Consider the following 16,472-nt stretch of genomic DNA (forward strand, 5'->3'; position numbering starts at 1 on the left):
AAGCTTCATATTTTAAAGGAACAAAAAATTTCTAACAAAGCAGGCAGTCAAATATCTAATACATGAGCAAAACCAAAAATGGATAGTTTCGGGTGATAAGGGTATCATTATCCATTTTAAAAATTACAATCATACTCATATTTAAAAATATTAATGCATAGGATATGTTCAAACAAGTATAGATTAAAGTAAGTGAATAATGAAAGCAATGAGAACTTACATATGAGACTTGACATTGCCGGTACGGTTGATACTATTTTTTCTTGAATCATCAAACAATACCTTTCATTCATTCATCATAAACTGTGCAAAAACAGCACCTGATTACAATCACTCAAAAACCATCTCAAAGCTCTACATTAGAACAAGGTTTGTCTCTAATAATATGAGTAACAATCTCAGCAGGTTCTTATTCGATCCAACACCATTCCCCTTCAATTCTCAAGGCTCTCTTGGCAAGTTCATGAGCCACACTATTGCCTTCTCTATGTATGAACATCACAGACCAGTCAATTCGATTCAGTAGCCTGTCATGCATGTCTTTAAACATCTGATCCATCCAAGCATTTGTTCCCAAGTCCTCTGTTATCCCTTTAATGATTCTTTCAGCATCTCCCTCAAACACTACATTCCTTATATCCAGCTCCACTGCTAGATCCATAGCTTTCCAAAGGCCAGCAGCTTCAGCCATATCAGAGGTACCATTAAACAATCTTGAAGCACTAAAGGAAAACAGAATCTCCCCTAGATGGTTTCTTGCTACTATGCCCAACCCCATCCTGTTTCCAAAATTGTCTATGGCCGCATCAAAGTTAAGTTTAGAGGTTCCCATATCAAATGGCTTCTACTTAGTCTCCTTCCTTCGTTTTGTGTTGGAGTCCTTTAGCTGTTTCATCTCAGCTCGAGATGCCTGAAAGCACTTAAGCCTGGATAATGCATTGGTGGCAACTCTGGTTGGACTCTCAAACTTGCCTTCAAAGACCAAATTATTCCTTCTGGACCATAAGCCTCTCAAGATCATAACTGTCTTTGCTACCTTGTTTTTCTGCAAAGTTTCTTGCATATCAGTCCAGATTTTGAAGAATTCACTTTCCTCACAGATCCACTTTTGTAGGCCACTGTCCTTTTCTGCCCACACATCAGAAGCAGCTGGACACGACCATAGCACATGATCAACAGTTTCATCATTTAGACCACAAATAGGGCAAGAAGCATCTTCAATAACTCTCCTCTGGCTTAAGTTCTGTCTTGTTGGCAAGATACTGTTTACAGCCTTCCACAGAAAATGTTTATCAGAATTAGGAACATCAAGACTCCATATTCCTTCCCATACTTTTTTTTCTGATCTTGTCTATTTGAATACTCACCAAACCCTTCTCTTTCCATGTCATTACACAAATGATATGCACTTTTCACAAAAAACCTTCCATCCTTAGTGTAACCCCATAGTATTTTGTCTTCCTCTCCATACCAACTCAATGGTATGCTACAAATTTGAGCAGCTTCATTTCTACTAAAAATCTCCCCAATCAATCTCTCATTCCAGCAATGGATATCTTCAAAAATAAGAGAACTCACCTTGGAATCAACCTCTAACCGATTGACTGGGGATCTAACTTTAAAACCTGCTACATTGGGAAGCCAATTATCAATCCAAATGGCAATACTCTTACCATTTCCCACTCTCCACACACTTCTTGCTTTGACCAGGGCTTGTGCAGCCAATAAACTCCTCCACATATAGGAAGGTTTATATCCAAGCTTAGCCTCAACAAATTGGCCCTTTCTATAATACTTCTCCTTAAAAATCCTTGCTGCCAATGAATCAACATTTGTTTGCAACATCCACCCTTGCTTGGCAAGCATAGCCTTGTTAAAATTATCAATATTTCTAAACCCCATCCCACCCTCCTTCTTATTATTACCCATTTTATCCCACCATTTCCAATGGATACCTCTGCCCTCTTTATTACCATTCCACCAGAATCTTGCAAATATAGAATTAAGCTCTCTACTCAACGTCTTTGGGAATCTAAACACATTCATAGTATAAGTTGGAATAGATTGTAAAACAGCCTTAATAAGTATCTCACGCCCAGCACTTAACAAAAAAGAGTTTTTCCAGCTGCTGACCTTCCTCCACACCCTATCTTTAATGCCTTTGAAAGTTTCATATTTAGGTCTACCAATCATAGTAGGAAGACCCATATATTTACCATAAGCCCCTAGAGAATCAGCACAAGCTTCTTGCAAAATATCCCTCTTAACTGAATCTTTTATATTAGAACTAAAGAGCAAAGCTGTCTTCTATCTGTTTAACATTTGGCCTGAGGAGACCTCATACAACTTCAGAACCTCATGAATAGCCAGCCATTCCTCTCTACTTGCTTTACTGAAAATCACATAATCATCAGCAAAAAGAAGATGATTAATACGAGTCCTTCCTCTTGCAGCTGCTACCCTTTGATTCTTCCATTAAAAGCAGCTTGACTCAGCATAGAACTAAGCTCTTATGCACATAAGATAAAAAGATAAGGAGACAAGGGATCTCCTTGTCTTAATCCTCTCGTTGGAGTGAACCTCTCTCCCACCTTTCCATTAATAATAACAGAATATGAGACTGAATCCACACAAGCCAACACCAACTGGATCCATTTTCACAAAAACCCAGCCTCTCCATGATAGATTTCAAAAAGGACCACTCTATTCGATTATAGGCTTTAGACATGTCGAGCTTTAGTGCCATGCTTCCCTCTCTTCCCCTTTGTCTTGCTTTCATGGTATGTAGGATCTCATAGGCCACCATCACATTGTCAATTATAGATCTGCCCGGTACAAAAGCACTTTGAAGACTAGAAATTATATGAGGTAAAACATGCTTAAGCCTGTTCACTAAGACTTTTGCTATAAGCTTGTACAGAACATTACATAAAGAAATAGGCCTAAAATCATTAACAGAAATTGGGGCTTCTACTTTTGGAATCAAAACCACATTTGTCTGGTTCAAATCACTAGGCATACCTCCCCCATTTAGCACTTCTAATACAGTCTTACTCACTTTAGGAGCCACAACATCCCAATGGTGTTGGTAAAAATCTGATCCAAATCCATCAGAACCAGGAGATTTAAAAGGCCCCATCTGTTGAAGAGCATTAGAGACCTCATCTTGCTAAAAAGGAGCCACTAGATTTGCATTCATCTCCCTTGACACTTTGCTACTTATGCATTGAAGACAAGCCTCAATGTCTTCTACCCTTGGGTTCAAGGATGAATAGATCTTCTGAAAGTGTTCTTTAAAAGCATGAGCAATATCAACCTCATTACTTCTTAGAACTCCTTCAGAGTCTCTAATTTGTTGTATGAAGTTTTGTTTCCTCCTTTGCATAACACATGCATGGAAAAACCTTGTATTTCTATCCCCCTCTTGATACCAATGCTTTTTTGTCCTCTGTCTCCATTTGAGATCCTCTTTTTGTAGTAAGACCCCCAATTCCTCCTGGAGTTTCACAATCTCAACTTCATTATGCTGGTTTTCATCATCCTGCAACTATTTCAGGATTGCTGACTTCTCTTTTATGACCTTATCAAAATCTGAGTTAGAAGATCTTCTCCATCTTGAAAGAGACACTCTACTCATTCTAAGATTATGTTGAACATGTCTGATAGAGTCATCATTGGGCCTCTAGTGCAACCATACTTCCCTGATAATATTCCAGCAGCCTTCATCTTTACCCCATGCCACTTCATATTTGAATAACTAGTGGCCCCCGCTTAAGAATGAAGACCGCTGCCCATATGAGAAACATAATGGTCTATGATCCGAGCTTCTAGCAACCATATTTTCAACCTTTAGAGCTTTAAAGTGGTCAAGCCATCCTTTGTTTGCTAACCCTCTATCCAGTCTTTCAACTGTAAAAGTTTCATCTCTATGCTTGTTACACCAAGTAAACCTTGAACCAGTCCATCCCATATCAAATAGTTCCCCCATCTCTAAGGCCTGCCTGAATTTATTCATTTGAGCCCCACTTCTCTCATTCCCTCCTCTTTTTTCATCTTGTGTTAAGATTTCATTGAAATCTCCACAAGTAAACCAAGGTATGTGATTAGCAAGTCTCAAAGACACCAGCAAATCCCATGACCCTTGCCTCTTGCTAGCTTCAGGATGTCCATAAAAACTAGTAAATTGCCAATCAATAGTCTCATGGCCAGCTTTAATCATAGCATTAATATGGAATCTAGAATAGGATTGAATAGACACCCCTGTTTCTAGCCTCCATAGTAAAACCAAACCTCCACTTCTGCCAATAGGATTGACAGCAAAACACCCCTCAAACTTCAGTTTCCTCTTAAGGAACTCCCATCTACGAGAATCTAACTTGGTTTCCATCAAGAAAACCAAATCTGGTCACTTTTCCTTCACTAGGCAGTGAAGGTCATGAACTGTACAGGGGTTACCAACCCCCGACAGTTCCAACTCAAGGTTTTCATTGCTCTTGGCGGCGCTGCTCTGTAGCCACCGCCAAGTTTGATATTGGACTGCACACAACCCCTTCTCCATTAAGTTTTACTTTTTTGCTCTCTACTTCCCCATTACCAACCTCATCTTCATCCACTAGTCCCCTCTTTCTTGAAACATTTTGGAGACTGGTAATGGTAACTGTACCTTGTTCCCTAGCACGTTTTTTCCACTCCCTTCTAGTCCTCGGAGGCCTTATAACTGTATCAGGTAAGTGAACCTTAGCAGTAACTTCAGTTTGGTTGTCTCCCGCTGCCAACTTCACCAGATTATTACTTCCTTCTCCTACCATACCTGCTGTTTAGGCTACAACAAAATGGTGAGAACCCGGGCCCCCAACCAAACCAGGATCCAAATCCAAGCTCAGGCCCAAATTTACCTCCTTATCTTGCAAAGGAAAGATCTGTTTGACACAACCCGAAGATCTCTCCTCAGTATTTATCTCCTGATCACTACCCTTATCTTCAACCACTTTTATCACCTACTAAACCCATCCCCTTATCATTTGTAACTGCCATCGGATCAAAATCTTGTTGATTAGTACATGCAACAAATTATACACAGTCCTCGTTATCCAAGTTCAAATTTGAACTTAAGTTAGATCCTGGGTTTTTGCCAATCTAGTGTCCCAAGCCTGACTATGATTCCCCACCTTCCATCGGACCCTTCTTCCACCTTTCACCATCACTTCTGCTATACTTCCCGTTAAGAGAACTCTTTTTAACATAATGAGGTGCTGCCCGAAGCCACGGCCCAAATTGTTGCATCTTCCCAGCATGCTGAGACAAATTCTCATTAGTTGTGCAACCATTATCTTCATGAACAAGGAAATCACACAAAAAACAAACTTTTGGCAAATTTTCATACTTAATGGGAATCCATAGATTATCACCATGGGCATTAATCATTCTTCCTCGGTCCAGTGCTTGAGAGAGTTTCAGTTCAACTTTTATTCTTAGAAATTCTCCCCAACTAATGCCATCATCCGGGAGGTCCACCTCTATGACTCTTCCAAGTATCTGCCCAATCTTCTCCCCATGCACACAATTCATGTAAGCAAACGGCTAATTGTGTAACTGCACCCAGAAATCTTCACTATCAAACTTGATCGTGCTTGGTTGATTAAAACCATCAAACAACTTTAGAACAAATAAGTAATTATCAAAGAGCCATGGCTTCCCCGATAACACTTTTTGCTTATCAGCAATTGTAGTAAACATCACTATAAAAGTGTTTGATCCACACTTATGGAAAACAGCCCGTTTGCTTATCCACCACATCTTGGCCATTGTTGAGGCCAACACTTCCTTGCTCACCATACGGTCTGAGAACACCTTCCCCACCAGGCTTCTAGCACCCTTTTCCTTTGTCACAATCACCCCCTCTTCATCCAAATTCAGTAGACTAGACTCACTCTCTGACAATCTCAACTTGCTCCATCGGTCTTGGATATCCTCCATGATACTCTCACGTAACCCAGCAACCCAGGCAATAGTCACCAGCCTACCTTGGAACTTCACCTCGTGCTCTCACAGAGAAAACGAGAGAAGACTATTTGGTGGAGCTTGTTGAAGCATTTGGTGCGGTTGATACTATTATATTGAGTAATTATACTCTTAAAATAGTTCCCTTTACCAACACCACATACTGTGACATGGCAAATCTAATCTGGTCACCACGTTACGATTTTACACTCATCAAAGGATCTCGTTGGCATGCAGTCTCACAGATGAGGACTTTTCCCTCATATCCCTTCCTCCCTGTCTCCCTCACTTCCCTCATATCCACTTATTTGCCTTATGTCTATCGCCCTCACTCTCATCTCTCACCCTTGAGGCCGCACTTCCTCTCCTCCTTCTACTCACTTCCATAGCCCTCTTACCCACACTTCTTTCTCATTTATCTCCCGTAGCCCTTTCTCTCTAACCCAAATCTACTGATAGAGTACTATTTCAAAGTTCGTCTCCATCAAAACACGTTGTGTATTCTCCGCGAAGTTTAGGATCTCCATGGTTTGATGCATCCTATAAATACCCAAAACAACCTCCTCCTGTCTTCACCAAACACCGAAGACAGATTGATTTTTCTCATCGTTGACGAATCATACATCCTTGACTCTCTCTCTTCAATCACACTCATTTCTCTATTTTTAGTTGGTCTTTATCTCTTTGTCACTACACCATCGACTTAGTTTTCCAGTTATCTGCAAATAATTTGAGTTTTGTATTGTAGATTTCATTTTCCTATGTGCATTTCTAGTCAAGACAGGGTAAAGAAACAATGAGAGAGGAAAAATGGAAGATAGATGTTGAAAGTTTAATAATTGTTTAAGTCCACATTTTCTTCCAATTACCCAATAGTGGATTCGCTCGTACTACTCAATCCCCATATATTACAAACCGCTAGAGAGAAGGTATTCTGGGATGATTTGGGATATTTTGGGGAGACTCAAGAGGGTAAAATACACATTTTGATAATAAAAATAAAAATAAATTCACCTCACCAGTGTGTGGTGTTGGAGAGATGAGAGGCGAATCTAATTATTCATTTTATTTACTTTCTTTTTTTTAGTCAGGGAGGTAAGTTACAACTCTTTTGAGATATTGTTTAGTTATACAGTTTAAATAAGATGATATATTTTGTTAAAAATTGAATAAAATACTATTAAAATATAATTTTTTAATAATAATTTTGTTTTGAGATTTTAAAAAGTTGAATTATTTATTATATTTTGTGTAAAAATTTAAAAAAATTCTAATAATTATATGAGTTGAGATAATTTGATTGTAACCAAACCAACCTTATCTCTACAACTCGCTTAAAAATCACTATAGCGCTAAGATCTAGTTCATAAACCCTGATCTCTAAATAGAAGAACAATATGAACTCCACCTCTTTATATATGAGGAATGCTACACATCATCCCACATTATACACTTTATATATTAAAATATTATTTTTATTTTTTATTTCATTTTATTTTTATTAAAATAATTGAATTATTCTATTTATCATCTACACACTACATATTTATTATAAAAAAAATAAAAAAAATTAAAATAAATATAGTATATAAAATATGAGGATGACAAGAAGAATTTTTCTTTATATATATAAAATCACTATGCCAAGTCTTAAAATTATTATTATTTTATTAAATTTATTGGCTTATAAAAGGAAAATTAGTTTCAGAGCAGCCCGGTGATATGCTGCACGAAGGCGGCAAGCCAATTGGATTGGTTGTGGGGTGGGGTCGGGTCATGACGCGAGGGGGCGTTGACCAAAAACAGAGGTGGGCCTGTCCTCGTTGTTGGTTAGCCTTGTCCCTGAAGACAGCTGATCTGTTTAAACAACGTCGAAGTCCTCAAACCCAATTGTGGCGGTTGCGAGTCTCTTTTTGAGTCTTCGGTCCTAAGTTCCTAACGCCACCATCGTCACCCACTCCCCTACCTACCCTCAGCTCTTGCTTTTGACTATCGATTCTGAATCTCTCTCCCCTCCCCATGGCAGCTTCGATATCTGGCTTACACTACGGTCCTATCCAAAATTTCCGAGGGGATTTTCCCATCCGAAAAAACAGGCTTTTCTGTCCTGGCCACTCTTTCCAATTCAGGACGGCAAGAACCAAACTTCCGTGGCCGCTGTCAATAGTTGTGAAGGGAAATGAAGGAAGAATTTTGCCAGCGTGTACCTACCCGGGGAGTGAGGTTGGGAAAGTTGAGGAGAGCAATATTTCAGTGGAGGACCGGCAGAGGGTACGGTGGTTTCGCGAGGCGTGTTCGTACCTCTGCGCCCAAAAGGGCTGTACGTTCGTTGTGCTAATTTCTGGTCCAATTCTCACCAGTCCTTTCTTGGATTCTATTCTCAAGGCATGTCCTCTGTTTTCTCAAAAGAACTTTTTTTTTTTTTCGAAATATTTTAGTACGTGTTTGGTTAGTGAGAAAAATGCATCAAAACAAGACGTAAAGTAATTGGGTTTTAGGGTCTTTTGAGGATTCCAGTACAAAATGAATACTGCATTTGAGTTTTATGGGACGCATCAGTCTCTATGTAATTAGGTTGTAAAACTAAACAGAGACGGGTGTTTGCTAGAGAGAGTATCTCTAGTTTCGAGTTATGTTCCCTAGCATGGTGGGTGGTATAAATATATCTTAACTATGTTCACACTTTTATAGCATAAATATATCCGTATGCAGGATATTGCCTGTCTTCATCATCTGGGGATAAAATTTGTGATTGTTCCGGAGACCACTGTGAAGATTAACATGCTTTTGAAGCAGAGAGGTCAGTGAAGACCTTGTTGCTTTTGAACCTTCATGCCTCTTGGTGTATATGTTCAATTTGAGCCTCAAAAGTCACAGTATTCCAATAGAATGATTCTATTCTGTCGCTAAGAAAAAAGAACGATATCATTCTTTCTTTCAGTTTAAAGATCTTCTGTTAATGCTTATTTATCATAATAAAATATATATTACCTGCTTCTGATGTTATGTTCCCAGTTACACAAAATGTTAGATGGTGTCTCACCTGGTGTATCTTGCAGGAAGCAGTCCTAGGTTTGTTGGTGAACACAGGATCACCGACTCTGAAGCTTTGACAGCAGCAATTGAGGCTGCAGGGGGGGTTCGTATGATGCTAGAGGCAAAACTTTCTCCTGGCCCCTCTATATACAATGTTCGTCGCCATGGCGATGGCAGTCATTGGCATGAAGTTGGTGTCAGTGTTGACAGTGGTAACTTTCTTGGGGCTAAAGTAAGAAAGTTTACTTTTTATTTAACCTCTTCAGAGAATCATCTACAATTACCACTTTTGTTAAGGAACATGTGGCTACCTGAGCTTCCTTATTTGGGTTGTGGGTTTCCTGTCATTATTACTCTATATCCGTTTGTCTGAGGCTTGCTATATTCATTTGCAGAGAAAAGGAGTTGTCAAGGGTGTTGATTATGGGGCAACAGGCGAAGTTAAGAAAGTCGATGTGTCTCGTATGCGTGAAAGGCTTGATGCTGGTTGTATTGTTCTATTAAGCAACCTGGGCCATTCCAGCGCTGGAGAAGTTTTAAATTGCAAGTATGATGTATAGCATTTGGTAGTTTTCTTTGGCTATCACAATTATTAGCTGAATACGTATTATTTTCTTTTACTTTAATTGGCACTAAGTGTCCGAGAACAAAGTTCCAACTAATCCCGAGGGTGCATGGGCCCTCGGCAAGGAGTTTCCCGCAAGTGCACCTTGGGTAATTCAAGGGGAAGTTCCCCCAATCCAATGACCCCTAAAAATTGTTTGCACTCAAGAGAAACTTAGACCTGGAGGGAGCATACCACTAAGACCAAGGCCTTTACCATTTGATAAGTAACTAAATTATTTTTTTACACTTTTATTAAAGAACCTAAGGGTGCAACCCAAGTACACAGAGTGTACAAGAGAACACTCAACCAAAGAGAAGAAGGAAAACAAAAAGTCATATATTCGAGATAATTAGTAAAACCAAAACTGTTCTGTGATGAAATCCTAACCAGAACTGTTCTAACTGATTCTAGCATTTGAATCTTTGTTTCATTTGATACTTAAATGTGTAATAGTAGGGGCCTGGTCTCGGTAAACATGAATCTTTGTTTCTTTTGGTTGTTAGAATCTAGCCATATAAAATATATTCTGTATGAGGCTCTTTAACAGAATCATTTAAAATTGAGTCAATTGCAAACCCCTTCCACACACACACACACACAAAGCAGTTAAAGTTTGCCTGAAAAAGGCTTAAAGCCTGTTGAGTGATTACCAATGCATGCTTTAAAAATTGCAGCACATATGAAGTTGCAACAGCTTGCGCATTAGCCATTGGAGCAGACAAGCTTATTTGCATCATAGATGGTCAAATTCTTGATGACAACGAGCGTCTTATTCGCTTCTTGACCATTCAAGAAGCTGAAATGCTGATTGATAAACGGGCTAAACAAAATAAGATAGCTTCCAACTGTTTGAAAGATGTTCGCAAAGAGGATCTCAAGTCCAGTCATAATAATACTAATGGGGCTGTCCATTGTCACCAGAATGCAAAGGTTTCTGGTAAAAGGCGTAACGTAACCTTTCAGAATGGTGTTGGATTTGACAATGGGAATGGACTTTGGACTGGCGAACAGAGTTTTTCCATCGGAGGTCATGATCGGCGAGGCCGATTAAATGGTTACCTTTCTGAATTGGCAGCTGCAGCTTTTGTTTGCAGGGTAAGTCCACGATAGATCCATTTTCTTTGCATCAACATCACTAGTGGCTTATCCATATGAAATATATATATATATATATCTGCTGTGATGGATGTTTCCTCAGGAGTGATATCCTTATATACCATCTTTATTTTTTTTTTAAACTGGGATTTGTTAGAACATCTCACATCAGATAGTTGTGTTTAACGTTAAATTGATTCAACTTCTTTGTTGACTTAACCCCTATGGGTTGGCTCAAGTGGTAAAGGCCTTAGGCTTGGGGGTATGCTCCCCCCTGGTCTAAGGTTCAAATCCCCTTGGATGCAAAAAATCTCTAGGGGCCATCGGATTGGGGGATTTTTTTCTTGAATTACCTGAAGTGCACTTGCGGGAAATTCCTTGCCGAGGGCCAATGCACCCTCAGGATTAGTCAGGACGCTGTTCCTGGACACCCAGTGCCAATAAAAAAATAAAAAATAAAATAAAAAACTTCTTCGTTGACTTGCGGTTGAGTTTCCATGGCGAAAGATATGGAGACATAAGGCGCCACCCAAAGCAGCTTTCTTTGTATGGACTGCAGCATTGGGTAAGATTCTCACAACTGATAACTTGAGGAAGCGCAGGGTGATCATCGCAAATTGGTGCTGCATGTGTAGGAAGGGAGGTGAATCGGTGAACCATCTCTTAATACACTGTGAGGTAGCGAGAAGGTTATGGAATGAGGTATTTGGCAGATTGGACTTAGTTTGGGTGATGCCGGAGACGGTTGTCGGGGTTCTGGCCAGTTGGAATAATCTGAGAGGAAATCAACAGATAAAAGCAGTGTGGAAGATGATCCCTATATGCATCATGTGGTGTTTATGGCGAGAGTGCAATGATAGGACTTTCGAGGACAAAGAGAGATCGATGGAGGATTTGATAGTCTTTTTCTTTAGAACTCTTTGTACATGGACCATAGCGGTTGATTTCAATGGTTTGGGGTTACATGAATTCCTTATATCCATTGATCAAACATAGAACTGGTCACTAAACTTTGTATCAGGCTTTTGCCTCCTTTTTGATAATATAATTACTTTACTTATAAAAAAAAAAAAAGTTTCCATACACCGCTGGTATGTACATGGATACTATCTATTAATTCTGAAATGTCTCGATGGTCAAGTTTTATTTATACAGTTCCAAAAAATATTTGTTTCTGTCACGACCATTTTGGCAAGGGAGGAGGGGAGCAGGATCGAAGCATTTTGATAACTAATGTGAGTCTATTGATGGTTTACCAGGAATTAAATAGATGCAAGATTGAAAGACCAAATTATTATGGTAAATTCAGGAAAAAAATTAAATTTTTTATTAGTAAAATAATTACAAAATCAAAAGTATAACCCGGAAATGGTCAGTCAAAAGCAGAATATGGAACCCTTTCTCAATTATGATCAGGTGGTATATCACTTACCAAGAAGAAAAGGAGTAGGTAATTTTTCTGTGCTTTCCTGTTGCATCTATTTCTGTATAACGGCTATTATAATTATTGGTATTTGTTTCGGACTGGAATTTTGCATTTATAACATGTTAACCTTCATGTGCATTGCATGAAATCTAGTTTTTGTGAAAAATGGTTCATCAAAGTCCCTACTCCTAGAAGGCCTCTTCACGTGATATTTGTCTCAATACTTTGAATTTTCAACTGCTTTACATGTTGGCTTCAGGCACCTGCTAACATGATTTCTGCTTTATTGTCAGGCAGGTGTTAAAAGAGTACATTTATTAGATGGCACTATAGATGGGGTTTTATCATTGGAATTGTTTACAAGAGATGGAATGGGAACCATGGTGGCTAGGTATGGTATCATCTCCTGAAAAACTTAAAATTTTCTACTCCCCATTTTGATAATGAAAGTGTTTTATCTTATCTCATCTCATCATTACAACTTTCCAAAATTTCCACACAAAATATAATAAACAATTCAACTTTTTCAAATCCCAAAACAATAATAAGATTTTATCAATATTTTATTCAACTTTCATTTTTCATCTAAAACCATTTTATCTCATCTCACTGTCCAAACTGCACCTTAATGTCCCATGTGGATTTATTATGTGGCAATGATCTACAAGAAATGCTGTGCTCCTTAATGATAGGCATTATAGCTGTATATACATATATATTACCAGCTTCTTCAATCATTCCAATGTTTTGTGAATAGGTTACTTTGCATCCAAGTGGACTTTTGAATGGCATTCTCAAAAGTCACCATGTGGCACCTTTTTGTCATTTTGACTTTTGTTGTGTTGTTTTATGAGAATCACTAGTTTCCACATCCTTTTTGAGTAACGTTTAGGCTTATGACCTTCCTTCACCTGAGGCCCTTGTGGATTTCATTCCTTGCAAACCTACTGCATCCCTTCTTTTCCATATTTTTTGGTGCCCAGTTGGCCCCTAAATATGTCCAATCAGGAAACCTGTCTAACCTATTTTTGCTAAGTAGGTCATTTATTTCTCTCTTTTACTCAACATGGCCTTCTTTCTCTAATCTAAGACATCATTTCAATGATTCGCTCATAATAACTCGTTACCGTGAGCGAAAGAATCTTAAAATTAGAACTAGTGGGTAGAGTTCAAAGAAAGTTATTTGAAGTGATAAGTTGTCATAAGAAAAATTCTACTCATCATCCCCACACATCACACCTTTTTATTTTTTTTTTCTCTTACCAAATGTGTGGTGTATGGATGATGAGTAAAATAATTCAATTAGTTTAAGAAGAATAAAACCCAAAAAATTAAAGAACAAATAAAAATAAATGTGGTGTGTGGGGTTGATGAGTAGCAAAACTCGTTGTCATAATGCTTGTGGGACTGTCCTTGGATCAGTATTTATTTGGTTGAGTTGACTTTGTGGTCTGTGCTTACCTCGTAACTTACATGTTGGTCACTTTCAGTGACTTGTTGATAAATTATCCTTGTATGATTTGTTTAGTACTTGAGACTTTTTAATGACTTTTATGCTTCTTTTTCTTGCTCATAGGCTGTAATTAGGTATTTCTCTCTTGTATACTACCTGTATACTTGGGCTTTGCCTAATTACATTCAAGCATTAACCATTTTTAGTATCACCTGCATGATTCTTATTTCCAATGAGAAAAACAAATTTAGGAAATGAGAAGATTGTGATTTATATGCAACACAAGTTGCACTACTACCTGGAAATGATAACTTCTTCAGAAATTATACTCCAGATGGTTTGGAATCTGCCTTTAAGTATATGCAACTCTCTTTTCTAGTTAGAATGATGCAATCATATTACCTATAAAAAAAATGGATGCAATCATATTGCTGATTTATACTTCATTATGCTGTTCTTCATCCCATTCACTAACTTGTGCATTTAATCCTATAGTGACCTCTATGAAGGAACCCGGATGGCTAGGGTAGAAGATTTCTCTAGCATAAGACAAATCATGCAACCTTTGGAAGAATCTGGCATACTTGTTCTCCGGACTGATCAAGAGGTTTGTGCCCTTGCTCTTCCATAGTTAAAGGGAGGTTTGGATGGTGACTTAAGATGAGATGAAATTTGAAAGTTGAATAAAATATTGTTAGAATATTTTTTTTTTTTTGGGATTTAAAAAAGTTAAATTGTTTATTGTATTTTGTATAGAAATTTGGAAAAGTTGTAATGATTAGATGAGATTAGATCAGGGGGCTTTTTGTATCCAAACCTCCTCTTAATCAACAGGTCTGAGTAGCATTTGCTGATGTGGTTATTAATATCAACACTGAAAAACTGCCCCTGTTTGGTGTTAGTTTCATTTGAACTGGAAACATTATTCACTTGTTTTTGTGCTAGCAGCTTCTTGAAGCATTGGATTCCTTCATTGTTGTGGAAAGAGATGGTCAGATAATTGCTTGTGCTGCTCTTTTTCCTTTCTTTGAGGAGAAGTGTGGAGAGGTTGCTGCTATTGCCGTTTCTCCCGATTGCCGTGGACAAGGACAAGGATACAAATTACTTGGTATGATTTTAATTTCCTTATTACTGCAGTTTGGCAACATCCGAGATGCGTACCCATAGATTACTATTAGTGTTTTTCTGATCAATATTTAGCGCCTTGTTCTGACAGAAACTGAGTGAGGAATAATAAATAACATAACAGAATCATTCATTATGAGAACTCTTTGGAAGGGTGATTATATTATGAACATGGTTATAATGTGCTCCAAACCAATGTAGTAGTAGATTCACATATACAAGAAAAAAACAAAATCCGTAATGGTTGACATCAAGTGCTTCTGTTCAATTATGAGTTCAGAAAATCATATTGGTGTTTTTTCCTAATTTTTTTAATTAAATAATTACCTGTTTGTTGCTTGTGGCCTTTGGTCTGCAATTTTATAACTGGAGCAAATGACTGCAGATTACATAGAGAAGAAGGCATCCTCCCTTGGATTGGAGATGCTTTTCCTGCTTACAACACGAACAGCAGATTGGTATGTTTGCACCCTCCTACTGCATGAATTTGCAACCTCCTGCTGCTTTAAATAAATTTCATAGATGTATGCTTACTGTATCAGATTGCAATGGATTCAATAATATATATAAATATAAAATGCTGAAAGTAGATTGCTGGTTGAAAAATACAGTGGAGTATTTTGCCTTACAGAGACCTTTCTCTCCTGCATATATATAGTGGGGTGCACGGGGACCGGAGTTTACTCTGCAGGGGTGGGTCTGAAGGGCCTTGCCTTGGAGAGGTTCCTTGACGTAAAAAAAAAAATATATATATATATATAGTTTTATGAAGAGGTTGTGTCCCAAATTTTATTTATTAGCCCTTGTGGTGGTAGAATACCATTACAACTCTTTTGATCAATAAAAATTTGTTTACCAAAAAAAGAAAAAGAAAAAAGAATACCATTACTTAGAGATTTCAGCGGTCACAAGAAATATGTTTGTGTTTGGTATTCAGTTTATTGTCATTACTGTTATTTTATGGTTTGGTGAACTGGGTAAAATGCTCACTTTTGGAAAACTTATATCCACTTTTTGTTTTACAGGTTTGTGAGGCGTGGTTTTTCAGAATGTTCAATTGAGTCAATACCAGAAAAGAGGAGAAAAATGATCAATCTGTCCCGCAAATCCAAGTACTATACGAAGGAACTGCTACCTGATTCAAGTGGAATTACTGTTGATAGAGCAGTCCTTTGAGGTTGCAGTGCTGCAGCTTGAAAAATTAGTTTTAGTAAATCAGAAGTATGTCACGGATGTCTTTCACATAATGCTGCATCAGATTTTTGATGCTGGCTATATTGGATTAATCTGCCATCCTGTGGAGGCATACTCGAAATTTTGTTCCGGGTTATTTTGAATAATAAGTATTGCAATTAACCACCTATTTGTGCTCATAACAGAATGGCGAGTTGCTGATGATATAATGAAAAGAAGATGGTGACCTCTGAATCCACCGTCTGATGTAAGGTCTATGAGAGGAAATGAACTGATAAGATTCTTACTTGAAACTTAAAAGAATAATGAATCAGATGGTGATTCTAACTTAACACTTGGATCGTAGTATACTTCCGTGCTCTCCAACTGCATCAACAGTTGCTCAATTATCGATACAATCAATAACTCTCCCTTTTAATGGTTCTACTTATCTTTCAGTATTTAACGACTTGATGTATGCTTATACATTCTAAAAGCAACAACCCTTTACAATCTCCTACTCGAAAGCGACGGTTAGCTCTAATATCAAATGATGC

The 16,472-nt window shown here is 38.1% G+C and overlaps 1 protein-coding gene across 1 annotated transcript; it reads left to right on the top strand.

Annotated features, from left to right (window-relative positions):
- Positions 1–7,810: 7,810 nt before the first annotated feature.
- Positions 7,811–16,103, top strand: LOC122304380 (probable amino-acid acetyltransferase NAGS1, chloroplastic). The gene is made up of 10 exons (XM_043116628.1): positions 7,811–8,385; positions 8,713–8,800; positions 9,060–9,268; positions 9,432–9,583; positions 10,318–10,738; positions 12,458–12,555; positions 14,113–14,224; positions 14,566–14,725; positions 15,128–15,200; positions 15,768–16,103. Exons 1-10 carry the CDS (start codon positions 8,020–8,022, stop codon positions 15,916–15,918), a joined length of 1,830 nt encoding a protein of 609 aa, XP_042972562.1. The 5' UTR covers positions 7,811–8,019; the 3' UTR covers positions 15,919–16,103.
- Positions 16,104–16,472: the final 369 nt, after the last annotated feature.

This window comes from Carya illinoinensis, chromosome 1 (assembly GCF_018687715.1).
Source record: "Carya illinoinensis cultivar Pawnee chromosome 1, C.illinoinensisPawnee_v1, whole genome shotgun sequence".
In the NCBI taxonomy this organism is placed as follows: Eukaryota; Viridiplantae; Streptophyta; class Magnoliopsida; order Fagales; family Juglandaceae; genus Carya; species Carya illinoinensis.